The sequence below is a fragment of the Megalobrama amblycephala genome, linkage group LG14, assembly GCF_018812025.1.
Source record: "Megalobrama amblycephala isolate DHTTF-2021 linkage group LG14, ASM1881202v1, whole genome shotgun sequence".
In the NCBI taxonomy this organism is placed as follows: Eukaryota; Metazoa; Chordata; class Actinopteri; order Cypriniformes; family Xenocyprididae; genus Megalobrama; species Megalobrama amblycephala.
Window position 1 is genome coordinate 7,391,838 of NC_063057.1, and position 27,998 is coordinate 7,419,835.

Below are 27,998 nucleotides of genomic sequence, written 5' to 3' on the forward strand. Positions count from 1 at the left end.
CGCGCGCGCGCGTCTCCTGTTTATCGCCCCCTAAATGTTTTTCCCGTGATGCTCCGCGTGGTCGAGCAGCAAGATGGCGGACTCTCTGGATGAATTTGAGAAAGAAGCTGGTTGCGTCCCGATCCTCCATCCCGAGGTAAAAAATGCAGCCTTTTTCCAGCTGCACCGCATCAGCCATACTAAATGAAGCTGAAGTGATTTGACGTCCGGTAAAACGCTATTTCTGCCGTTAACTTCTCACAATGAAGGAGAGGGGCTGAATCCCCCCCACTGCTGCGTAATAGCATTGCTGCTAACGTTAGCCTTTCATATTCATAGATTTTATTTGTATTTTCCGTTTAATCGCACGTCCAATCACATGATCTAAGGCAGGGGTGCGTTTTTAGTCCATATTGTGCAATGACAAACGTGACATTAGGGTATTATAGAAGTATTCACAGTGTGTTGTGCTGCGTTTGCATCTAAATGACAGACACCATTCACAAACATCATCATCATTTGCATTCATTTACCTTCAGATTCGAAGATTAATTTCGGCATATTATTTTATTAGTGTGCTTTTAGTGCACCGTAAGAGGCTGTCTGATTGTTTTTGACGGCATTTTGGTGTTTGTTGTTGTTGTGAATGTGACAGATTTGCTTCAGAGATGTCATTGTTGTGAGTTATTTGCAGGCTCGTAAATTTCATAAATGTATTTATGCATAAATGCTATTATTTGAGCTGCAATGGCTGATTTACTTGATTGTATAATGACTCATTTCCGACTTTGCATTGACGTAGGGAATCTTTGCATGATGAAACAACATGTTATTTTAATATAATTGGAAGTTCATGCATATAAAGCTCTATATGTGCAATAGTAGGACATCTCCTCTGAGGTTAATTAGAGTTATTAAATCATAACATGACACCTCAAAAATGCAATTAATGATAATGAATTGACAGTTTTTGTTTCTTTCATTCATTCATTGCCTTTTTTGGACCCAGTGCTGGTGTGTGTAGCGAGACAGCTTGCTCATATGGGACCTCCTGCTGTAAATTATTCATGCTCAGGCAGACTGACCATACACATGATCACACACATGTAGTCATACTAACACAAACTGACCTGTTGGACTGAAAGGAAGATCTCAGCAGACCTGAGTTGTTCTTTTATTGAAAGCAATGTTTATAATTATATATATAATATATTAAAGGTAGGGTAGGCAATTTGTTTGTTTTTGTTATACTGGTTGAAACTCTCTTCACATCCTGATAGCCATCAATAATAGAAGTGGTCTAAATATTAAAACATGCATATCTTCTGTGGAAGTCTCAGGACCAAAAAATGTTCGTCCAATCATTGCATTCAGTCCGAATGCAATGATTGGACGACCGTGTTTGGTCACACGTCATCAGCGCGTCCAGTGAAGGTTGATTTATACGTGACATGCACCTCTTCAAAAATGTAATAACGCGTCAATTCTACGCGGACCGCAAGCATTGTGATTGGTCTGCTAGAACCCCACCCTCAAGTTAAAGAAACTGGCGCGGAGAAGAGCGAGCGTTTTCAACTTCCATGGGAATGAAATAATGCAGGGGACAGGGGTTTCAGGGGACACATGCAGTCAAACTGCAACAAAAGTCGTTACCTATTTGCCGCTTCTATTTGTAAGCGTCTCTGACAATGTACGTGACAAGCTGCTTCTTCTTCGGCTTTTGCCTTGATCCTCAACATGACCGCGGACACTGCCTTCTAGTGGTCTGCATTCACGTCAACGCGGACAACGACACAGAAGTATAAATGAAAACAGACGCAGAGCCTGCAGCGTAGGTCCGACGCAGCGTAGTTGTAGCCGCAAACAAACAGCAGCTGCCTTTTACAGTTCCTCCAGAAACAAAACAACAAGCCTATGCTGCGTTCATGCTATGCCGTAACCGTAATTACAAGACGGCAACCTGTGACATTATGCGTTTCTGTGTCAACACTGTCAATGCCGAAATGAATCTGCAGCAGTCAGGTGGTAAGAGCTCTGTAAGTTGTTTACATTCATTATTATTGTACTGTTATGTGCTTTGAGACATGAGGTCATTTATCGCTGTTTCTCATGACGCTTTGCAGACTCTGTTGTGCGTGTTCGTGTGTTTTGGAGAAGGTGTGGCTTTGGAGATTCTCTGAAGGGAGGGTGGGATCTCATGCTTTCAAAGATAACTTGCTATTGCTAGCCTCTCTGGAATTGCCTACCTTTAATATTATAGGCTAATAATAATAATTAGTGGTCGACCAGTATGGTTTTTTAAATGGCTTATGCTGATATCTGTAGAGCAGAGTTGCAAAGGCATAATACAATTTAATAACAAGTAATATGAATGCTTATTTTACAAAATTTACTGACATGATTGTAATCATTTGTGTGTTTGCTGTCTGTGCCCTGTTGTTCAGTAGGATGAGCTGGTTGGTTTAGTGGCTAGAACATGAAACCATGATAGAAATGGTGTTTTGCATGTGGCTGTTTGAGAGAAAGAAAATAGATTAGTTGTCCTCAAAATTTGGCTTATGATGCATCATCAAAATGTTATATTATAAAGCGAAGCATTGTTCCTGATGCTCTTTTGTTGATTGCCAAAAAACAAGAAAAGAAGAAGAATAAAAGAGGAATGTAAAGTGAAACCTGAAGGACTCGGTGTTAACCAAGACTAAAACCACAAAAAAAACTTAATTGAAATAAAAACCTTAGACTTATTTTATTTCAGCTAGTTGCCAAGACAACATTTCTTATTTTCATTTATTTTAACTTGATGTACTGAAATAACTAAAACTGAAATAAAAAATAAAATAAAATCTATATAGACATATTTAAAGGGGACCTATTATGCCCATTTTTCAAGATGTAATATAAGTCTCTGGTGTCCCCAGAATGTGTCTGTGAAGTTTCAGCTCAAAATACCCCACAGATCATTTATTATAGCTTGTCAAATTTGCCCCTATTTGGGTGTGAGCAAAAACACGCCGTTTTTGTGTATGTCACTTTAAATGCAAATGAGCTGCTGCTCCCCGCCCCCTTTCCAGAAGAGGGCGGAGCTTTAACAGCTCGTTCTTCGGTTGCTCAACAACAACAAAGCTGGAGAATCTCACGCAGCCAAAATGAGGATTTCAGTAACGGTGTTCAGCCTTACATTGTTCAAACCGGAGTCGACACTGAAAAAATCTAATAAAAATGACAAAAACACAACTAAATTACTAAAAAAAAAAAAAAAAAAATTTTAAAACTAATTAAAAACTAATTCAAAATATTAAATTATAATAGTATCTCAGTGATTGGACTGAAAATCTCACCAGGACAGAAAGAAACTCCTCTACTACGAAAGACACAATCTGTGCATTTGTCTTTAGTTAATCAATGCTGTTAACTAGTGAAACATCAACAGGATCCAGTTTTCTTCAGATGCTTGGCCCTTGTCACCTGGGTGGGCGGCAGTCATATAATGAAGAACCAGCCATCTGTTCCCCACCGTCACCCATCAGACCTGAGGTTTCCTCTTAAGATGATGAGGTCAAAGTGAAAGTGTGTGTGTTGTGTAGTCAAAGCGTACCATCTTTTTGGAGAAAAGGCCATTGCTTGCATGCAACAAAACAAATTTTGTGGCATTGCATTTTTCTGTTGTTTCCTGTTTCTGCATTTTGCGTGTTATTTCGTGATTTTAGATGTAAAACTTGCGTGTGAAATCGCACTACAAACAAGAAGTTACTAATTCTGGGTTAAAACATAAAAAAAAATAATCCTGGGTTATGTTAATCCTGAGATAAACATGTTAGATTATTCATTTCAAGTTAAGGCCTGTTCACACCAAGAACGATAACTACCTCCAGCAGACAATAGTGTTCAGTTTATTTTAAGCACGCTGTAGTTTCATCGTCTGCCTCTTTAAATGCTTGAGCTCCTTTTGGATTCTGATTGGTTGTCAGTGTTTTCATCGTTCATAATCTGGATAATATCGCTCTGAAAGTGATTCCAATGATATTGTTCCTCTCTGTTGTATTCATTATAGTTGTGGTGTGCTATTCATTTACATTTAGAACGATTTTAAAACTATATCTTAATCATTATAGTTATCGTCCTTGTTGTGAACGGGCCTTTACTGTGATGCATAGCTGTGTCATTGCCTTGACGGTGTGAATATAATTTCTTAATGGCTGTTGACGGTCAGTCCAGACATGTCATTACGGACATCGACATGAACTAAAGATATAAATGGCAACGTAATTAACAGAAGTTGTTGATAAAGCACAAGCTCCCCAGAGCCGGATCTTAATGTCTTCCTGTAGAAATGGGAAGCCAAGCATCTCAGTGTGTGTCACATGGTCCCGCAGATGCTGTAAACGCTTGTTTCCTCACTGGCAGGAGGAACATTAGGCCCGTATTGAATTAGACCAACTGCCTGGTACCAAGCACAAAAATGATGAATGAAACAACCGAACACCGTTATAAAGACTGGTGATGCTAAATCTCCCAACTGCTCGTTTTATCGGTTTCTCTCGGTGGTCTGAACTGGTGGCATGGTTGTTAATTCTACATGTGATGTAACACATCTGAGTGTGTTTTCAGATTGATCCCCGAGAATTAGAAGGAAGTGCGGTGTGTAGAGACGTTCAGCTCAGGATTGCTCATGAGATCTGTTTCTCTGTTAGCTAAAATGGAATTTAATAAACCGAATTAACATTAATGCTATGCTTATGACTAATAGATGTGGATTAAGTGCACATCTGCTAGCTGTGAGCTCCTCAGTTCAGCCTACCCTGCTGGAATTTCACTATTACCTTGGTATTACCATGGTTTTGAAAGTAATAGCATATTGTACTGCCATATATATATATATATATATATAATATGTGTATATATATATATATATATATATATATATATATATATATATATATATATATATATATATATATATATATATATATATATATATATATATATATATATATACAATGCGAATAGTGGTCGACCGATATAGATCGGCAAGGTTGATATATCAGCAGATATTTGGCTTTTTTTAAACTAAGCCAGTAAGTTTTTCTGTTTTCTTTAAATCCTTTATTTCAAACTCTGTCTTCTGCGCTATATGCATTATGCAGTTTGACATTGTCATATTCTTGTCATGTGTCACTGTGTACTTTATATAAAATAGTTTTTTATGTAAAAAAAAGCATGTAAAAAGTTATTTTTTGTCGTTCAAACTAATTTTTTTCATATTGATTCATTTTACAATTATTTCTAATTTAGTAAATATCTAAAATACATATAAATTTAAGCAATTCCAGCAATTGTTTTTCGAATTAAATATTGTAATATCATATATATCAGCCTTCATTGGCCATCAAAAACCCATATTGGTTGACGACTAAATGTGAACCATAATGCATTTCAAACATTGTCACATGACTTTACTACATTGCACATTATTTTGGCGAGTAGTGTCCAGTTATCATAGTGCAAATTGTCTTTTTTAATTAAATTATGAGTTGAGGAAAGGTTAAAATTCATGGTTGATATTGCTACTGGTTCATATGTTGAGTGCTTTGCATTGTTGGATACAGTATTTCATGCAGTGTGTGTGCATAATTTTATGGTAGTTGTGGCAGTATATTGTGATGGATGACACCAACTCATTTAATTGACCTTTTAGAAATGAAGATTTGACTCAGCTGTCAATTTGTATATCGCCTTCATGCAGATTCTCTCGTTCTGCATGCTTTGCTGTAGGGTAATTGTGATGATCTCACTAGACTTTTCTCTGGAAGTGTGGAGTCGTGTGGCTGCTCGCTGAATCTTTGTGTTTATAATATGAGTGCTAGACAGATCGGCCTTCAATACAGAGACTGTCTGATTTTCTGGTGTTTTTGAAGGTAATAATTACAGACCCACATGGAGTGACAGGGCTTCATATTTAGTGTTTGCGGCTGCAAGTGTGCAGGTTCTTGTCTGAAGCATGATTGTGCTGATAAAGCATCACTCGGCTTCATTACTGAGCTGTGTTACTCTGTCCAGCTGTTTACTCTTTACTAATGAATTGAAGTGCTCCATATACGAGACTTCTATTTTAAGGATTAAATGCTACTGATTATGAATGCATACTGTGTTACTTTGTTTGCCAGTTCTTCATCTTTATAATGTGAATCTCTGTGGCCACTGTGTGCGTGTGTCTCATCTCTGCTGGCCTGGCATTACACAGACACACACACACACACGCACACACACAGAGGGAGCTCGGTGTGTTTGCCAGGACTCCCCTGTGTTCTGTGGGTGTTTTCTGTTTGCCCTTTGCATCTGTTTCAAGCTTTTGCTAGAATGCATCTCATTTTACTGTGTAGAAATGTACACAGTGCACATCTAACTGAATTCTCTGGTGTGTAAATGGCAAACTGGGTTTTTCTGGAGAGTAATGACTAGTCTAATATTGTTATATTCTGGATTTTTTTGATAATGTGGTTTATAATTATAAAGTATAGTATTTGGTTTAAAATAAAATGATTTGTATACATTTTTTCACATTTTATTTTTGCATTTGCATTTTCTATGTTAAAGGTCCCGTTTTTCGTGTTTTTTTGAAGCTTTGATTGTGTTTATAGTGTGCAATATAACGTGTTCATGTTTCGCGTGTAAAAAAAACACAGTATTTTTCACATAATTTACTTATCTGTATTAGAGCCCGACCGATATATCGGCCGGCCGATATTATCGGCCGATATGAGCTAATTGCATTTAAATCGGCATCGGCGTTTATAACGGCCGATGAAACATGAGAAACAGAGTCTCATGCTTCACTCATGTTATGAGTGTTGCATAGTTTGCCCACCAGAGGGAGCTCTGCAACTCCCCAGTTGACAACAGCGCCAGAAATCCACTACAGAAGAAAGCTATCAGCCGAGCCCATAGACTGTAAGGCCGAGCCACGGAGACTTGGGTAAAGTTGGTTTTATATTCGCACATTCGGACATCAGTATTCAATAGCCTTGTTAATCACACTACATTGGACATTAAGTGGACATTCACAAGTAAATATGCCATTAAATCAACACTTGCCTATTTTGATCGACTGTGAAAAATGTTGTAAGTTGACAATCGTTGGTTGTCAATATCATGTCGCTGCTTAAAATTCGCAAACATTAATTTATTGCACATTTATTGGAAAGTCTGAATTTATCAGAAGTCCGAATGTGTGAATATAAAACCAACTTTACCCAAGTGCCACGGAGATGTACTCTTTTGACGGTGAGTCTGTCGTTCGTCATGTGAAATGATTATAGATTTAGTTCATACACTGTATATAAAACAGTGTGGTAGTTCTAGCTAACGGTCCTATCATTATCACTTCTAAATATTCTGTAACATCACTTACAGCCGCTAATGCATTGCTATATTAGATTAGCCACAAAGCTAATACCATGTTTATCAGTGGAAGAGCGCGAACGTTAATAAGGGGTCAAACTATAACGTTAGCGTTTAACTTATTCTAAATATATCTGCAGTGTTTCCCATTTAACTTATTTTAATTTTATTTTCAATTCATTGACATGGTTTTGTTGAATATTGAATTTGTTTGGTATAGCTCTTTTACTTTAACTTTAGTATTATAATTTATTTACAGTACACACACACACACACTGTTAAAACCAGCTTCAACTGGAAGTAAGTAAAACTGTTAAATGTTTAAAACCAGACTGTTTTTTGATCATTAAAAATATATACTTTTGATGTGCAATTGTTTAGTCATTGAGACTGTAATCTAAGGCTTTTTTTAACATAATCCCTTCTGGAAAATGGTTTATAAAGCCCACATACATAGAACGGGCAGATATTTTGTTATTGAATGTTGTGTAAGTGTAGTTTATAGGAAATGGGTCTAATATCCAGTTTATTTTCAAAATCAAAATATCGGCTTATAAATCAGCTCTTTTCGAGTTAATATCGGCATCGGCCCCCAAAAATCCATATCGGTCGGGCTCTAATCTGTATACCGCTGTTTCCACTGTCATAAAAACGGGCTGATGACTTCCTTGTTCTATGAAGTCCCTCCTTCAGAAATACGTAACGAGTTCTGATTGTGCCAGCGCTTCATGTGTTGTGATTCGTCAGCTCTGAGCGCATCTTGCCCGGAAAGGTCACGCCTCTTACCATAACGTGGAGATGCACGCGCTCAGTGTTATTGTAAACATGTCTTTAATTTTACCCTATCAATTTGAGCCGGAATCAGACCCGGTGATTGGACTGCGGGATGAAAATAACAGCGTTTCGACGACATGGCGACAAACACACTCTACAAACGCAACTCTTGTGTATTCCTGTGGGCGGAGGTTAATCAAAAAACTATTTTAGTGACGTCATTAAAGAAGGAAGTAGAGGGATGTAGTCCAAACTGGCCGTTCGATGTAGGCGACTTCTGTTAAATAAAATATCTCGCTTGGCATTGAACTTTGAGCTTTAAAATTTAACAGATTTTATTTATACTCTAACAACAACATTACACACTAACTAAAGTTTGAAACATGGGATCACGAAGAACGGGACCTTTAATTTTGAGGGGGGGTAATCAGCTGAAATCGGGGCTAAAAAGCAGAAATTATGAAGTATATTAAATAAATGAGCATACAAAGGGCAAGGCTGCAGTGGTGTATATATATACACATATATATATATATATATATATATATATATATATGTGTATATATATATATATATATATATATATATATATATATATATATATATATATATATATATATATATATATATATATATGTATGTGTGTATATATATACACCACTGCAGCCTTTCGCCATCACCTGCTTTCAAATGGAGCGCCATTTAATAGCCAGAGCCGTAGTTCACTGATAAGCCACGTTCATATCGCAGATGAATCGCCTTCGATAAAGAACGCGATATTTGCATGGCTTATCAGTGAACTACGGCTCTGTCTATTAAATGCCGCACCATTTGAAAGCAGGTGATGGCGATTTAGCGGTAATCAGGGAACCGGCTTTACTGACGAAATGCGCGTGAGAATCGCATGCGATATATCGCCCAGCCCTATATATATATATATATATATATATATATATATATATAAAAAATATATAGAAATATAAAGAAAAAACAATTCTGGAACACCACCCTGGAAAGGGTTTGGTGTAAAGTTTAAAAAGATAGAGGTTCAGGTCAAAATGGCTTGGGTCATTTTTGGTAGTTTTATCGGACATCAGCATCCCCTGGGCCTTTAATACAATAGACAGAGACCCTCCCCACCAATCAATAGAGCTGAAGCTTCTGGACATCTGCTGGTCATCAAACACCCTCCCCCTGACCTGTAAGCACCAGCATCAGCAGCACATGCTGTCTGAGGGGCTTATTAGTCTAATTATAATGTTAGACAAAGTTTCTTAAACCAAATCTGATCAGAAACACTCCATTTTCTGCCTTCTTGCTCATCCTTAGTATTACTGACTGTTTTTGCTGCTGTGCTGTTAAAGGGATAGTTCATTCAAAAACGAAAATTTGATGTTTATCTGCTTACCCCCAGGGCATCCAAGGTGACTCTGTTTCTTCAGTCTTCAGTATTTATTACTCACCCTCATGCCGTTCCACACCCATAAGATCTTCATTAATCTTCGGAACACAAATTAAGATATTTTTGTTGAAATCCGATGCCTCCGTGAGGCCTGCATAGGGAGCAATGACATTTCCTCTCTCAAGATCCATAAAGGTACTAAAAACAGAACTTAAAGGGATAGTTCATCCAAAAATGAAAATTTGATGTTTATCTGCTTACCCCCAGGGCATCCAAGATGTAGGTGACTTTGTTTCTTCAGTAGAACACAAATGATGATTTTTAACTCCAACCGTTGCCGCCTGTCAGTCTTATAATGCGTGTCAATGGGAACATAATCTATGAGAGTCAAAAAATATGTATAGACAAGTCCAAATTAAACCCTGCGGCTCAGGACGGCACAGTGATGTCCTAAGACACGAAACGATCGGTTTGTGCGAGAAACCGAACAGAATTTATATAATTTTTTTTACCTCTAATACACCACTATGTCCAACTGCGTTCAGCACTCGGTGTGTGAGGTCTGATCACGCTCTGACAATGGAAGTGATGTCTAGCACTCATTGAAGTATAAGCGCGACACATCACTTCCGTTGTCAGAGCGCGATCAGACCCCACTAACCAAGTGCTGAATGCAGTTGGACATAGTGGTGTATTAGAGGTAAAAAATGATATAAGTACTGTTCGGTTTCTTGCACAAATCAATTGTTTTGTGTCTTAGGACATCAATGTGCCGTCACGAGCTGCAGGGTTTAATTTGGACTTTTCTATGCATGCTTTTTTGACTCTTATAGATTGAGTTCCCATTGACATGCATTATACGGCTGACAGACGGCAACAGTTAAAAATCATCATTTGTGTTCTACTGAAGAAACAAAGTCACCTACATCTTGGATGCCCTGGGGGTAAGCAGATAAACATCAAATTTTCATCTTTGGGTGAACTATCCCTTTAATCAGTTCATGTGAGTACAGTGGTTCAATATTAATATTATAAAGCGACGATAATATTTTTGGTGCGCCAAAAAAACAAAATAACGACTTATATAGTGATGGCCGATTTCAAAACACTGCTTCAGGAAGCTTCAGAAGCGTTATGAATCAGCATATCTATTCAAACCGGCAAACTGCTGAAATCACGTGACTTTGGCGCTCCGAACCGCTGATTCGACACACTGATTCATTTGTGCTCCGAAGCTTCCTGAAGCAGTGTTTTGAAAACGGCCATCACTAAATAAGTTGTTATTTTGTTTTTTTTTGGCGCTCCAAAAATATTCTCGTCGATTTATAATATTAATATTGAACCACTGTACTCACATGAACTCATTTAAATATGTTTTTAGTACATTAATGGATCTTGAGAGAGGAAATGTCATTGTTGGCTATGCAGGCCTCACAGAGCCATCGGATTTCAACAGAATTATCTTAATTTGTGATCAAAATAGAATAAAGCACTTTTGAAAGTAACTTGATGCTTCAGATGAAGATTGTATCAATGACATTGTTACACCAGTAGGTGGCAACAAGTGACTGTTAAATATGTATTTGTGATTTATGTAATGTAATACACAATTAATCAAATAACATTCAAATAAAAACTGAGTTGTACAAACATTTAAATTGCATGACCTAGTTTTTATATCAACTTTTTAATAACAGAATTATGTTTCTACTCCAATTTACATTGTCATACAGCAGCACATCAAACTCCTACTTAGAAAGAGCAAGAAAATCCTGTTTTCCGTGATACGGCACCTTTCAGTTTTATTTCAGCTGTGTGTGTGTGTGTGTGTGTGTGTGTGTGTGTGTGTGTGTGTGTGTGTGTGTTTGAGAGTGAGATATCTCAGATGTCACCATGGAGACTGATCGTATGTAAGAAACGTCGCGTTCCTCTGTGTCATCCATCACTCATCCTTCTATCCGTTCACTCTAGAGATGATTGAGATGAACTGACTGTGTTTCTCTCCCACAGGAAATTAAACCCCAGAGTCACTACAGCCATGGCTACAACGAGAGCGTTAGCCGCAAGAGCCACGTGGACGACTACAGCACTTGGGACATCGTCAAAGCCACCCAGTGAGTCTAAACACACACACACATCTATCCAAGCCCAGACCCAGAAACATCTAGATATTTAAAATATCATCAAAGAGAGGTCAATTGAACGCAAAACACTGTACATTTGACACTGTTGTGTTTGTGTTTGTACTGGGATGTTTCTGTAGTGCTCGTGTGTAATTTGAGCTGTTTGTGTGCTCAGGTATGGCATATTCGAGCGCTGCCGCGAGCTGGTGGAGGCCGGATATGACGTGCGTCAGCCGGATAAAGAAAATGTCACACTCCTGCATTGGGCGGCAATTAACAACCGCTTAGACTTGGTCAAGTACGTATCTGTCTGTGTCTTATTTGTTTATTTCATACACATTCCCCTTCCTCTCCTGGATCTGATGATTTTCCTAGCTAGTTTTTTCCCTCTTGTTATTAAGACACCACATACACGGAGGAATAGATAGAGTTATGACTCTGTCAGCATTGAGACGAGCAAAGAAGCACGACCAGTTTGAAATGTCCATTAGGGGGTTGTGTGTGTAGATCCTCCTCTTAATGAGCGCCTGCTCTGTCGCTGTCATTCGTTTTACACTGCTCTCTTTTGCAACTGACATTTAACTGTATAAGAAAGCCTAGATGTCAACTCGTTTCCTGAATACTGTCTGTCTCCTCTTCACAGGCATTACATATCAAAAGGTGCTATAGTCGACCAGCTGGGAGGAGATCTCAACTCGACACCACTACACTGGGCTACAAGGTGACTTATTGCATAACGCCCAGTTTATACTATGCTTACTGTTTACCAAACAGTGAATTCTCATATGTGTTGCATGTTTAATTCGGTGAGTGCCGTCCAGTTGCTATCTTGGAAATAAACTGGGATGATTTGTGTTAAAATGTCTCAGCTTTATGGGTCATGAAGAGAAAAATCATACTAAAACTTTCTGGTTCATTCATCACACTGGACATGGAAGCTGAAGTTGAGCACATTCACTTTTAACTTAAAACTAAAAAAAATTTGAAACTATTAAAAAGCATTTTATGTAAGTGAAATAAAGCTGAATTAAAGCAGAACTAAGTAACTTTTTTATCTTCATAAATAGTTTCCTAAGTCCTTACGATGGTTAATTGACTTGTAGTGGTGTGTTTAAGGCGTGCACTAACCCCCTCTGGCACGTCTACGCCGGAAAACAGCACTTGCAAGTTGAGCTGCGTCGACCCGACACAATCTCGCCTCATGTTCACGTTCACACGAGAGTGACAAAATGCTTTACGGTAATCAAAAACAATGTATATATTATGACTTTATAAGAGAATTTCGAAAATTACCCACCAAAATTTCTGCACTGGTGAGTAGGGATGGGAATCGAGAACCGGTTCTTCTTAAGAACCGGTGCCAAGTGAATCGATTCCTTTGAACCGTTAGCATGCCAGCTTAACAATTCCGCTTATCGGTTCCTCTCGTTGCTAACGTGTCATGACGTCACACACACGCTGCGTTGTTTCGGTTCACATCGAACGCGTCTGGGGCGTCTGATTTACATGTTAAGTCAATGTAAACGCGCGTCTAGGTGTCCTGCGGCGCGAATCAAGCGTCTAGCGCGGCGCGAATCGGCCGTTGACGCGCGAATGGCGCGGCGCGAATTGAGCGTTCACGCGGCTGACGCGCGAATTGAGCGTCTGACGCCCAAACGCCCGAGTTGAAAAATCTGAACTTTGGCGTAAATTCGCGGCGCGTTAACCAATCAGGGACTCTGCTTTGGTAGTAACGTGTTTATGATGTGATCAGCGGTGGAAACCAGAACAAAGATGTCGCTGCCACCCTGAGCTCTATGATGTGTCATTATATTTTTATCGAGACAGGAATAAAAAGGACCTTCCCTGGAAGAGAATAAGCGAAGAAATCGGACAATCTGGTTAGCTGTAAAACTTGATACTAGCCCACCTTCAAAAGCCGGCCGGCATAACCGAGTTAAATCGCCGCTACAGGTTTCCAACTGACGAGATTATGTGTTTATTCAGAGGATCTGTGCAGAAAGAGATGAAAGCCCCTCCCATGACGCGAATTCGCGTCTGAACACACTTAGTTTAGACGCGCATTGAGCGAATTTTACGCGCGTCCGAAGCGTCTGACTTCAAAATGTTCAAGCGTCCAACTAGACGCGTCTGGCGCGAATTTGACGCACAAAAGTTCCATTTCGTCAAAGGGGGGAACTACCTCCAATATGCAGAAACATTTGGCCACACAGCATGCAATTCATTTGCAGGACTGTCGCGTGTTTGATACACTACTACACAACGACACCACCAGCGAGTTAAGCACCAGCGGAGCTAACAGGGATTATGGCAGTTTTATTTATTTATTTATTTTTGTCTGGACCAATGAATGTGATATACTGTGAATGTGAATACTGGTTGAGAAACAAGGCTATATGACCCTGGAATTTACTTGAAGAAGTAGCTCACCTAATTTTAGGTTTGTTCTGAGGTTGCTACACATAATGTGCGTATACTCTGTTCTGTGTCTTTTGATCAGATATTAAAGCGAGTTAATACAAACAAACAAATTTGTACTTATTACCTCACCCAATGAGAATCGATAAGAGAGTCGTTAAGGAATCGGATCGATAAGCAACATCGATAATGGAATCGGAATCGTTAAATTCTTATCAATTCCCATCCCTACTGGTGAGCGTTGTAGTCGTTGTAGTCCAGAGCTGCACTTGGAGTATTTACGACAGTGTGATTCACTGAAGGAACCTGTAGGGGGAGCTTCGCAAATCTTACTGAGTTCCGCTTTAAAATAAAAGTATTAGATGTTAGGCTAAAACTTTAGAAAAGTAGAAATGTTGCCTTGGCAACTAACTGAATCTAAAGTAGCTAAAGGGTTAGTTCACCCAAAAATGAAAAAAAAAAAAAATTCAATTACTCGCAAAAATAGTGTAATTATGTCAATACTGTGTGTGATGTTTTATTAATGCGCATTGTATAAGCATGCAGTGACCCCTCTTGTCTGCTCTCTCTCATTCAGACAGGGTCATCTCTCCATGGTGGTGCAGTTAATGAAGTACGGTGCTGATCCGTCTCTCATCGACGGAGAGGGTTGCAGTTGTGTGCATCTGGCCGCTCAGTTCGGACACACCTCCATTGTGGCTTACCTCATTGCCAAGGGACAGGTACGCTTGTTTAAGTAAAGCCCCCTCTTAATAGGTTCTGTGTGGTGCTGGTCTCATTAAAACAAAAGCTGTCAGAATACCTTTGATTAATTTGTAGCTATTTTGAGCCAGTGAGATTTCAGTGTGGGTGGAGTTACCAAGGAAAACATGATTAAAATAGAAACCAAGCAACCAGCAAAATGTCTCATCCAGGGATCGACAGTGTGACTGTTTCACTCGGATATGCGACTAAAAATAGATGTGTGCGAAATGTAAAATGTATTTAGGAGCGCATGTGCGAATAAAGTCCCTTAAAAATAATTTTTATGAAATTTTAAGGTTGTAAAAAAATCTTAAATATCCTAAATGATGATCATTTTTAAATCAACATCCAGCAATAGTAAAGCATATATATATTTCAAAATAAGAGTCCCAGCGTTTTTTTTTTTTTTTTCTTTTTTATTAAAAGTCCCATATTATGCATAGTGTTTTTTTTTTTTTCTTCTGGTTGTTATTATTGCTATTTTAAATAAACAGAATCTGGCATTTTATTCAATGTGAACTCTTTTAGCTTCTGCCTGGGTCAACCCGTTACAAGAAGGAAAGGCTATGAACATTATTTAACACACATTATTCAATATATAGATTTTACTAGTATCGACAAAATAATCTGTTCATTTACATATGCACAGTTATATACAGTTTAAAGTAGGCCTATAAATATTTTTTGTATGTTTTGGAGCAGAAATATTTAAAAGCCTAGTTTACTTTTGTCTTGCTTAGTCCATTTCAGCCTGCAGAGGGCGTTTATAACATTTCCATTCACAGCAGTTTGACCTCTAGGAAAGATATTACATGAAGCCATTGCATTTGATCTCAGCCTGATCTTACTTTTAAGTCTTTTTTTGTGTCGTCCTCCAGGATGTGGATATGATGGATCAGAATGGCATGACCCCTTTGATGTGGGCGGCTTATCGGACGCACAGGTGTGTGTGTATTGTGAAAGGAAATGTTTTCTTTTGCCATTGTGAAATGTTAAGCTAATAGGTGTGATCTCCTGCGTTCCGCCGCAGTGTTGACCCGACGCGGCTGTTACTAACATTTAACGTGTCAGTGAATCTGGGTGATAAATATCATAAGAATACGGCTCTGCACTGGGCGGTACTGGCTGGAAACACTACGGTCATCAGCCTGCTGCTTGAGGCCAATGCTAACGTCGATGCACAGAACATCAAGGTAAAGTTCAGACGGCCACACCAGCACACTGAAATGATGTGTGTACATGACATCTAATGATATTTGTCGCTGGCAGGGGGAGACACCGCTGGATCTGGCCAAACAGAGGAAAAATGTGTGGATGATAAATCATCTGCAGGAGGCCAGACAGGCCAAAGGTTACGACAGCCCCTCATACCTGAAACGACTCAAAATGGACAAGGTAAATCAACTGCAAGATTTGGCAATCAGTTCAAAAAATCATCATAAATAACCTTTTAAAGTTAGGATAACCTCTAACTTGTCTTAAAGGGTTAGTTCACCCAAAAATGAAAATAATGTCATTAATCACTCACCCTCATGCCGTTCCACACCAGTAAGACCTTCGTAAATCTTCTGAACGCAAATTGAGATATTTTTGTTGAAATCCGATGGCTCCGTGAGGCCTCCATAGGGAGCAATGACATTTCCTCACTCAAGATCCATAAAGATACTAAAAACATATTTAAATCAGCTCATGTGAGTACAGTGGCTCAATATTAATAATATAAAGCGACGAGAATATTTTTGGTGCGCCAAATAAACAAAATAACGACTTATATAGTGATGGCCGATTTCAAAACACTGCTTCAGGAAGCATCGGAGCACAAATGAATCAGTGTGTCGAATTAGCGGTTCGGAGCGCCAAAGTCACGTGATTTCAGCAGTTTGGCGGTTTGACACGTGATCCGAATCATGATTCGATACGCTGATTCATTTGTGCTCCGATGCTTCCTGAAGCAGTGTTTTGAAATCGGCCATCACTAACTAAGTCGTTATTTTGTTTTTTTGGTGCACCAAAAATATTCTTGTCGCTTTATAATATTAATATTGAACCACTGTACTCACATGAACTGATTTAAATATGTTTTTAGTACCTTTATGGATCTTGATAGAGGAAATGTCATTGCTGTGAATACAGCAGATTTCAACAAAAATATCTTAATTTGTGTTCCAAAGATGAACAAAGGTCTTACAGGTGTGGAACGGCATGAGGGTGAGTAATAAATGACGTTATTTTCATTTTTGGGTGAACTAACCCTTTTTAACCCGTTCCACATCCGTAAGACCTTCATTCATCTTCGGAGCACAAGTTAAGATATTTTTGATGAAATCCGAGAGGTGTTTTTTTTGCAACAAAATTACCACATTCGAGGTCCAGAAAAGTAGTAAAGACATTGTTAAAATAGTCCACGTGACTACAGTGGTTCAACCTTAATGTTATGAAGCGATGAGAATACTTTTTGTGTGCAAAAACAAAACAAAGGTTGAGCCACTGTAGTTATGTTGACTGTTTTAATGATGTCTTTACTACTTTTCTGGATCTTGAATGTGGTAATTGTGTTGCTTTCTATCAGAGATAAAAATCTTCTTGGATTTCAACAAAAATATCTTAATTTGTGTTCCCAAGAGGTCTTACAGGTTTGAAATTACAAGAGGGTGAGTAATTAATTCATTTTTGGGTGAACTAACCCTTTAAGATTTTTGTGAACCTGGCCCCAGACTTTGACTTCTGTGTGTTTTCGCAGGAGTTCAGGCAGAAGGTGATGTTGGGAACTCCGTTCCTGGTGATTTGGTTGGTGGGATTTATTGCCGATCTGGACATCGACTCTTGGCTCATCAAGGGTGTGATGTATGCAGCGGTGTGGCTCGTTGTGCAGTTTCTTTCCAAGTACGACATGCACGCCGTTATACCCATCTGTGGTGGTGTTCGGGCTTTTAATGGATTCTGATGTGAGTGTGGAGCATCATCACTAACATTTGATTTCTGTTTCTAGGTCTTTCTTTGATCACTCCATGCATAGCGCTCTTCCTCTGGGCATCTATCTGGCCACTAAGTTCTGGATGTACATCACCTGGTTTTATTGGTTCTGGAACGATATCCTTTTCAATTTCTCCATCAGTTTTACTTCACTTCCTGTGCTGACAGTTTGATCATAATATGGAATTGATGCAGCCCACTTAAGCTGATTCAATCCACAAAAAATTCAGCCTTAGCCGAAGTGACTCACATAAACATCCATTTGTCTATTAGAGCTGCTTGATTAATCCTTAAAAGATCGCAATCTTCTTCCTAAATGACAAAGATTCGGCTATGTGTCTATTAAACCTTTGACAAATACGATTACAGGAAACTTTCAGATCTGTGTTGCCGCTACTGTTGATCCAGAGAGAGCCGTTGTCATGTATAGGTATGAAACGGTCTTTTCAACCACACAGTATCATCATTTCTGTTACAGTAATTCAAATTACTGTATAAGTTTATAGTTCGGATATAAACACCGATGTCTACGGTCAAAATAGAGTAAATCACCTTTTGAAAGTGAATTGACCCTTCAGATAAAGATTGTACCAATGACAAACACCAGTAGGTGGCGACAAGTGACTTTTAAAAATGTATTTGTCATTGAATCATTCATTCAAGAGATTCATTCAAAAACTCTGATTCATCCAGTAATGAAACAAGTAAAGTTTTTATGAGTCATTGAATCATTCATTCATCATTCTCCATTCAAACCAATTTTTTAAAAGTAATTCATTCAAATTATCTAGATATTTTTTAAATAGCCTGCATCAATTAACATTTTGTCAGAACCTCTAGTAGATGATGTTATTGTTTTCAGAATCATTAGAGAATCAAAATCTTTTCTCTCTTTCTGTCTTTGTTGTTTTCCCAGCAAGAAACTTAAATCAGAGTCTCTGAATTGACCCAGATTACAAGGCAATATATCACTTTTCAATATTGAAAGGTCTGAATCTGGTAGAGAAGCTCATGAGGCCTTTGTTTAAACATTCACTCTGTGTGACGGACCTAATGAAAGGAACTGAGGATGGAGATGGGAAGTTTAGCAGTACGCTTCAGTGTCTGAATGTTTTTATCCCTATGTTTTATGTAAATATCCCTCATTCGTCCATGGTTTACTCAAGCCAACATGATTTCTGAAGCTGATTTGTTTCAAGTTATGTTGATGCTTTATACTGTCAAACTCTGGGCAGATGCATCATCTTTGACAGATTTGACATGGATATGGATATTTTTCCATGGAATCAGGAGTGACGCACACAATAAATGTAGTGAAATTGACACCTGAAGTGTTATTGTGTGGGTGAGAGGACGGTTGGGCGGCTTGATATAGTGTGCAATGGGAGAAATGTGTCGTCAATTTGAGATTCTGCTAAACCATATATCTGCTATATAAATCCAGGTTTTTGCAAAATAATGCAATTTATTTGGTTTGTGTCCATCAGTTTTATCAAGAAGTAATAAGAATCAAAATTAGATGAAGGGCTTTTCACTTTTGAAGTATTCATTTTACTGGAATATCCAAAAATTGGCATTTCTACATGGTTCTTTAATATAAATAAACCATTTTTGTTGAATTTCCCAGAAAACATAACTATATTGTGCTATAAATGGTCACTGTGATATATAATTACTCATACTGTGATATAAGATTCTGTTCATGACGCCCACCGCAGTGTGCGAGAGATCTAGTACAAACACAAGAAGGCCGAGTTCTTGTCTGGGAATGACACATGTTGCGTTTCTATGTTTATGCTGCTGTCAAACAGCGGGAAAATAGGATATCTTCCCAAAGTTGAAGCATTTCCTCCTCTTTTGAACAAACCACTCGAGTCGTGACTCATGTCTGGATCTGTTTGTCGAGTGAAGCTGCTGAAATGTGGTTTGTGTGGCTCTGTGCTGTAATTGGAGGCTGTGGAGTGATGTTTAGTGTGCACAGAACCGCCATGTGTCCAGGTGTTTCTCCAGAGCTCAGGAATAGAAACAATGCAATCCCTGTAGCTAAAAATCAGATCTAGAGTTCTGGGTGGATCCGTTTTTCTATTTATCATCCAACAATAAAGCATCTCCTCTGAGGATTGAGCTTTTTTTCCTGCTGTAATTGTTGTCCGTGTGCAGCTCAGCTCAACTAAACCACGACCCACTTACAGGAGAAACAGATTTTCTGCATTGTGGGTGTCTTTTTAGACAGTATGTCCTTTAATTGTCTCTGGTTGATGGAGGCACTCATGTTACATTTTAAACAGGAAATGTTACATTTTTTTATGGAATAATTCATTGACATGTTACAGCTCAGAATTCCATGGAACTTTCAGTCTCAATTAAAAAAGTAATTTGTCAGATTGTTTTCTATAAGAGAGACAGTAAGTAATCTTGCGACATTTCTTAGAAGAATCTTGAATTTGCATGTCTTAAAAGCATCGCAAGTTTGATTGACTGACTACTAGTTATTATTCCCACGTTCAGTCTTTTGTCCTCAGATTTGTGATTGAATCATTCTTTTGAATAGGTTGAAACAGTTCGCAAATTAGTGTGAAGGATTCATTCTAATCAGTTTGATTAATATAAAAGGGGACCTATTATGCCCCTTTTCACAAGATGTAATATAAGTCTCTGGTGTCCCCAGAATGTGTCTGTGAAGTTTCAGCTCAAAATACCCCACAGATCATTGATTATAGCTTGTCAAATTTGCCCCTATTTGGGTGTGAGCAAAAACACGCCGTTTTTGTGTGTGTCCCTTTAAATGCAAATGAGCTGCTGCTTTAACGGGCGGAGCTTTAACAGCTCACACTTCGGTTGCTCAACAGCAACAAAGCTGGAGAATCTCACGCAGCCAAAACTCTACTACAACAACTCTTCCTCTTCTCTAAAGCAGCCCAACATGGCCTCACCCCCTTTGTTGCGTGTTCTCGGGGGTGGGGTTTATGTGAATTTTAGGGTTTGTGATGTCACCAACCCGGGAAGAAGCTCATTGTAGTCCTTAAAAAGAGATTTCTGTAAAAGAAAATATCTCCCTTTGCATTGAACTTTGAGCATCGTAACTTTGCAGATGTTGTTTATTCTCAAACAGCAACATTACACACTAACTGAAGTTAAACAAGTGAAATCATAATAAAATGAAACTTCCTTAACCCTTCACACATCTCCCATTTGTCACCATCCACCTGCCCTTCCTGCTCAATAGCCTGGCTCTCTTCTATAACTTTGGCAAATCCTGGAAGTCCGACCCCGGCATTATCAAAGCGTCTGAGGAGCAGAAGAAAAAGGTAAAATCTCTAATCTCTAAGCAGTATTAAAGTTCATCTTGGGCTGGTAAACAACCATCCAGAACATCTTTGCTTAATGCAGAAGAAAGCATCACTTGCATTACTTTTCTCTTGTTCTCTCTCTCTTCAGACTATAGTTGAACTGGCAGAAACGGGCTGTCTGGATCTCAGCATATTCTGCAGCACCTGTTTGGTAATTATGACTTTTCAATTCTGCTTATACACATTCAGCACCAGTCGTCTCCTTGAGCGTTGGCTGGCTGATAACCCAACAGTTTGATTTGCATTGCAATTTCCATCAAGGTGCCCGCACATAAAACACTCATTTTAACGGCCTGTACTCCACAGATACGCAAGCCCATCAGATCGAAACACTGCGCCGTGTGCAATCGATGCATCGCCAAGTTTGATCACCACTGCCCTTGGGTAGGCAACTGCGTAGGTGAGTTTTCCGAGGGCAAATCTTCCATCATTTTCCCCACCGGCCTTCACCAACCTCACATGCCTGACATTAATATGAAAAGTCAGAGATTGCTCAGGGCATTCACTATTGATTCTTAAGAAAAGGGCATTTTTTGCATCCTGTAATACAAACCTCATATTCCTTCTTGTACTAATTTGAGTCAAGGACAGAATAAGAAAGGGAATGTAAAGCGGGAGGTATGACTCTTTCCTTTGTCTGTTTTTTTTTTTTTTCCCATTGTTCGTGGGCAGGAAGTGGAAACCACCGTTACTTTATGGGCTACTTATTCTTCCTGCTGTGTATGATCTGTTGGATGATATATGGATGCATTTGCTGTAAGTACAATTGAGTGTTTTGTACGAACAACATGACGATAAATGAATATATATAACTTTCAGTTGCTTATACTATTGATTTCACATTAGTAGCGTACATATTTATAATAATAATGAATTGTTGTCACTGTTTCTGCAGACTGGAGTATTCACTGTGCTACCAGCTACACTAAAGATGGCTTTTGGAACTACATCACGCAGATCGCCACTTGCTCGCCGTGGATGTTCTGGATGTTTCTCAACAGTGTGTTTCACTTCATGTGGGTCGCTGTGCTCATCATGTGCCAGCTCTACCAGGTGAGATACGCTCAAGTGAACTTGATGCGAAGTGCACATGATGCAAATTTCGTCACAAGGATAGTGCGTGTGTACTGTACGTGCGCCACCCAATTTGTTTTGCACTAATCAGTTGTTCCATGAGATGGCAGCACTGGCCTGGGCTGGTGTTTTACTGTAGAAATCTAAACTAAAGAGACAGAACAACAACAAAATAGCGGAGACTGCAACAACAGCACACCCGATTTGACAAGCATTTGTGTGAGGGGGTTATGAGATAGACTTAACTTTAGTTTAAAAGAATCCGGAGACATTTTCATCGGTCATAACATCTGGAGAAAAATAGTGCAGACACTGGACAACTTTGAAAACTTTATAGAACGCACACTATCAAATATAGTATACATTGAAATAGTGTTGCACGATATACCGGTACTAGAAAGGTATCGCGATACCCCGCTTTTAAAAACGGTCCGGTTCTTCATTTTATTAGTACCGGTACTTTGAGTGCCAGCTGTATTTCCTAAAGTGCGACAGCAGCTGCTTCTAAGTTTGAGTTCGTGTTTATTCCTCTCAGCTGCGCAGCGGCTTTTATGGTGACGAAACGAGAGGTATGGTTGCATATACAGGTGCTCTTGCAGACCGTCCACAAATAGTTGAGAAAGCATATGCACGAACCGAAATATGGTATTATTTTGCTTACATTGTCAACAGTCAGGGCAAGCCTCAAAGCCACAAAGCCCGTCTGCAAAAGATGTTACAAAATAACGCAAGCGAAGGGAGTCAAAAGCATCTTGTCGTCAAACATCCCGATTTGTACAAAGAATTTAAAGAGCGACAGGTTAGTGAATGTGATACCAGCGTTATGTTTATGCTCTCAATCATTAAATGAGTGTTTTTTATTTATTTTACTCGTGCAAGCAGACCTGAGGTGTATTATTGAGTCTGAGTTTAATAAGTGATATCTGGTTGCAAAAATAAAATTAATTTAAAAATACATAAATATGTGAAGGGTATATACAGTTATTCTAAACCAATTTATGCTTTAATAACATTGCTCTAAATATTTACAGTAATCTAATTTTTACAATAATCTTACTGTCAAAAACGTATAAAAAACAGCAAAAAAGCATAACAGCAAATAAGACTAATTTACAATATTTTTGAGCATGAAAATAATAAACATTAAAAATGATATTAAATCTAACTCTAACTTCACAGCAATGAAGCTCAAATCCAGAATTATCAGCTGCACACTGGTGAAGAAAGAAGTTCTGTCATATGTGTTATTTATTTACTTTTCCTGCTGTTTTAGGTAGTATCAGTATTGTGATATTTAAGTTGGGTATCGTATCGAAGTCAGAATTTTGGTCTCGTGACAATACTACATTGAAAGGCTATGCGTTCAAATGCAAAAAAAATGAAGTATACTTTGGGCTTTAGGTATAATAAATGCCATCTTGATGTGAAATCCTGTAACATACCTTGTGGTCCCGTTTTATTCATATATTTTAAAGATTTTGTGTGTATTTGTGGGTTGATGTGTATGTTGCTGTATTTGTTTGACTGTCTCTTGATAGATCGCTGTTCTGGGCATCACTACAAATGAGCGAATGAACGCAAGAAGATATAAGCACTTTAAAGTTACAGCCACGTCCATCGAGAGCCCTTTCAAGTAAGTCCTTAAAACTCATTTCAGGTTTAGCTGGCAACAGTTTATCTGTACAGCACTGAACACAGTGTTAAAGGGATAGTTTGGCCAAAAATGAAAATTTGAAAGTTGTTCCAAACCTGTATGAATTTCTTTCTTCTGTTGAACACAAAACTAGTATTTTGAAGAATGTCTGTGACCAAACAGTTGATGGGCCCCATTGACTTCCATAGTATGGAAAAAATAATATGAAATTCAACGGGGCCCATCAGCTTTTTGGTTACAGACATTCTTCAAAACATCATCTTTTGTGTTCAGCAGAAGAAAGAAATTCATACATGTTTGAAACATTTTGATGGTGAGTAAATGATGACAGAAATGTCATTTTTGGGTGAACTATCCCTTTAATTGTATGATTCCCTGTACTAATGTGGCGCCTGTTTTTCACCTGCAGTCACGGCTGTATGAGGAACCTCATAGATTTCTTTGAGCTGCGCTGCTGCGGTCTGCTGCGGCCCGTGGTGATAGACTGGACCTCCCAGTACACAATAGAGTACGACCAGACGTCCGGCTCAGGATACCAGCTGGTGTAGCGCGGTGAAGGAGCGACAGAGCGTTAGAGAAGACGGAGCGAGAGGGAGGAGAGGGGAGAGGTTTTCCTGAGGAAGTGCTGCTCACCGGGACCATCTCCTTCACTGAGACTGCAAACCTCACCCAGTCAGGATACGCATGCTGTTATTGGTTACAGTCACCAACTCCACCCGCCCCCCTGCCATAGACAGCACTATGAGACGCAGGGATGTGAGGAACAGGAAAAGGAGGAGTTTAATGGCTTCTGAAGTGTATGCAGTACAACAAACTCTCCTCGATTGGTCAGCAGAGACGTTTGTGGTTTCTTTCGCACATCGACTTGCGTTCGTTTTGCTTTTTGTTTTCGTCCTGTGACCCTTTTTTGTTGGTTTTAAAGTGATATCAGATCTTCATCGGTTGGAAGTTTGGGTAGGAATGAGAATTAGCTTAGCAGCCACTGTGCCGTTTGTGGTTTTGAGGAATTGTTCTGCGAATTTTGTCATTTTTTGCTCACTCTTGTGTCGCGTTGAGCTTGCTTTCTTGTGTGGAACACAAAAGGAGATGTTTCGAAGAATGTTCACGCTGCTCTTTTGCATACAGTGAAAGTGAAAAGAGCTGCGGGGCGATTTTTCAAAATTTCTCCACAAAAAAAATATGCATACAGGTTTGGAACATAACATGACGACAGAACTTTTCCTTTTTAGGTGAACGGTTCCTTTAAGCTGCCTTGATTTTTCCGATCATGATTCTGTATGAATGTTTCGATGGTTTAATATGCATCATATAGACTAAAAACATTCATATGACTAGAGAGAAGCCCTCTTTAAATAATGTGACTTACAACATATTTATTTTAACCTATTTATGTAGTATTTTTCAAAGAATTACAGTCATTTTACATGTCTTTTCAGCATATATGTACATTTGCAGCATGTTTAATAGTCTAGGTGGGAGAATCCTGCGAAACATGTCGAAAACATGAACCTGGGTTATATTTCACCCTAAAATCCCCAAAAATAAATTAGAAGTGTATTTTGCTTAAAGAAAATTAAGCCTGTTTAATAGTTTTTTGGCATTATAATTTTCATGACAATTAAACATTTTCTCCCTTAATTCTCATTACCGTAATGCACAGAAACCATTTTCTCCCTTAATTCTCATTACCATAATGCACAGAAACCATTTTCCTCCTTAATTCTCATTACCGTAATGCACAGAAACCATTTTCCTCCTTAATTCTCATTACCGTAATGCACAGAAACCATTTTCTCCCTTAATTCTCAGTACCGTAATGCACAGAAACCATTTTCCCCCTTAATTCTTAGTACTGTAATGCTCAGAAACCATTTTCCCCCTTAATTCTCAGTACCGTAATGCATAGAAACCATTTTCCCCCTTAATTGTCAGTACCGTAATGCTCAAACTATTTTCTCCCTTAATTCTCATTACCGTAATGCACAGAAACCATTTTCTCCCTTAATTGTCATTACCGTAATGCTCAGAAACCATTTTCCCCCTTAATTCTCATTACCGTAATGCACAGAAACCATTTTCTCCCTTAATTCTCAGTACCGTAATGCACAGAAACCATTTTCTCCCTTAATTCTCATTACCGTAATGCACAGAAACCATTTTCCCTCTTAATTCTCATTACCGTAATGCTCAGAAACCATTTTCCCCCTTAATTCTCATTAACGTAATGCACAGAAACCAATTTCCCCTTTAATTCTCATTACCGTAATGCACAGAAACCACCTCCTCATTACTGAAATTATTTAAATAGCAATTTATTTATATTATTCTGCTTTTAAATTATGCTAATTGTTTTTTAAATCATTGTATTACATTGTTTTCGATAAAACAATTAAAAAAAATACTGTATTACAATGAGAATTACAAAAAAATAATGCCTGGATGCATTACGGTAATGAGAACTGCGGGAGAAATGTGCTGAATTTCTATCAAAATAACGTTACGCTGCAGAACGGTCTTTAGTTTCATTCAAATATATTTGATTTTGGTTTGAAATGTGACCTGGACACGCTCTCGACGGGTTTATGGGATTCACCCAAATGCCCTCGGAATTTACAAGAAATAATACGCTCGTATGTGAACCTCTATATTTATTATGTATGTGTAGTTCTAGGAAGTGAATACATTTAATGCTGTTGAAAAGCCATTGAGTAGCTGTACGAACTTAATGGAAGATATGTTTATCACGGCAGATTTGTTTTAACTTTTTTATTTTTTGTGGCGGCGATGATATTTGTCTGCCTAAAGCAATGCACTGATCTTTTTTTGTTTTGTTGTTCATTGTTACTGAAGAAAAAACTTGCTTTCCCAACATCGCCAAGGGATATTCACGTTTACGTAAAGAGGAAGCTCCTCCCCCTTTTGCTCTCCTCCATTTCCTCTTCCTGTTGGTGTGGCGATGTCATCGCAGCAGCAACAGCTGACAGGATGAACTGATGTAAAGAATGTGCATCTGTACATAAATGAACTAGATTCATTATTCTGTGAGTGACTTTTGTTTGTTTTTTATTTTGTCTGTGTTAGTTGAAGCTGCTCCTAATTTTTTTTTATCTTACCAAAAAGCAGAAAAAAAAAAAATCGACTATTATCCAAGTGTATGACTGTAGCTTTTAGTGGCGTCTGGCACTGCTGTGTATAGACCTTTGACCTTGCAAGTCTCCACTGCATGTGTAAAGCCTGGACCTGGGGCTCTTATCATAGTGAACATCACCCTGCCATCCCATCCCAGAGACGCCCCATCTGTAAATAGTGAATGTTCAGTATTTGGAACTGGGTTTTTTATCCTTTTGTTTGTTTGTTTTTACATTTTAAACCCAATGTGTGTATCGTTATTGCGTGTCCCTGCGGCCACTTGTATTATATCTGAATGTCCCATTCTCGTTGATTAATATCCAACCTAAAGGGTTTCTTTTGTATGTTTCATTGCTGGGTTTGTTGTACCACTGGATGTACAAATTGTAAATGCCAGAGCAGTAGACGTAAGAAACGCTGTAACTCAAGAGGGGCACGTTGTGATGACGTCATCACTCATGGACGCGGTCGATTGGGCCCCCCGTACTGTAATATTCGGATTAGGCACAGTAACAGTCATTCATACATGTGACACTGTTTTTAGAGAAGATACTCACATATTATTGTTCCTATGCCTTTACGGTTTGGCCGGCTGTTTTCCCACCATGTGAAAAGCACATGCTCATCTCCAGTGCCTCAGCTGAGATCAGGACGTCACCCTACTCTGCTTCAGATGTAACTTATTGGGCATGGTTCAATTTTAATGGCTTTATTAATAAAACATTCAAAGATGTACCGTCTGTGCGGTAGTTTTCAATGTGACTGCACTACAAAAGAAAAGTGCGCTGAAAACAAGTGTTTATTTCACATTGAACATGTTTAGATGCTTGTAAAATGTACCACTCTATGAACTATTAATACCCAGTAAAAGGTGAAAAAAAAAAATATTTTGCATAAAGGAAATTAACCTTATTTTTAGGACTTTTGTCTTTTATTTTCAGTTTATATATATATATATATATATATATATAACAAAATTG

At 38.5% G+C, this 27,998-nt stretch overlaps 1 protein-coding gene across 1 annotated transcript; it reads left to right on the forward strand.

Moving 5' to 3' along the window:
* Position 1: 1 nt before the first annotated feature.
* zdhhc17 (zinc finger DHHC-type palmitoyltransferase 17) lies at positions 2 to 27,751 on the forward strand. Its single transcript, XM_048154763.1, has 17 exons — positions 2 to 136; positions 11,564 to 11,667; positions 11,852 to 11,974; positions 12,320 to 12,397; positions 14,672 to 14,816; positions 15,717 to 15,781; positions 15,869 to 16,031; positions 16,108 to 16,233; positions 17,579 to 17,721; positions 17,828 to 17,928; positions 20,995 to 21,119; positions 21,250 to 21,312; positions 21,468 to 21,561; positions 21,834 to 21,917; positions 22,057 to 22,214; positions 23,774 to 23,868; positions 24,299 to 27,751. The coding sequence occupies exons 1-17, from the start codon at positions 74 to 76 to the stop codon at positions 24,435 to 24,437; spliced, it is 1,869 nt and encodes a 622-aa protein (XP_048010720.1). The 5' UTR covers positions 2 to 73; the 3' UTR covers positions 24,438 to 27,751.
* Positions 27,752 to 27,998: the final 247 nt, after the last annotated feature.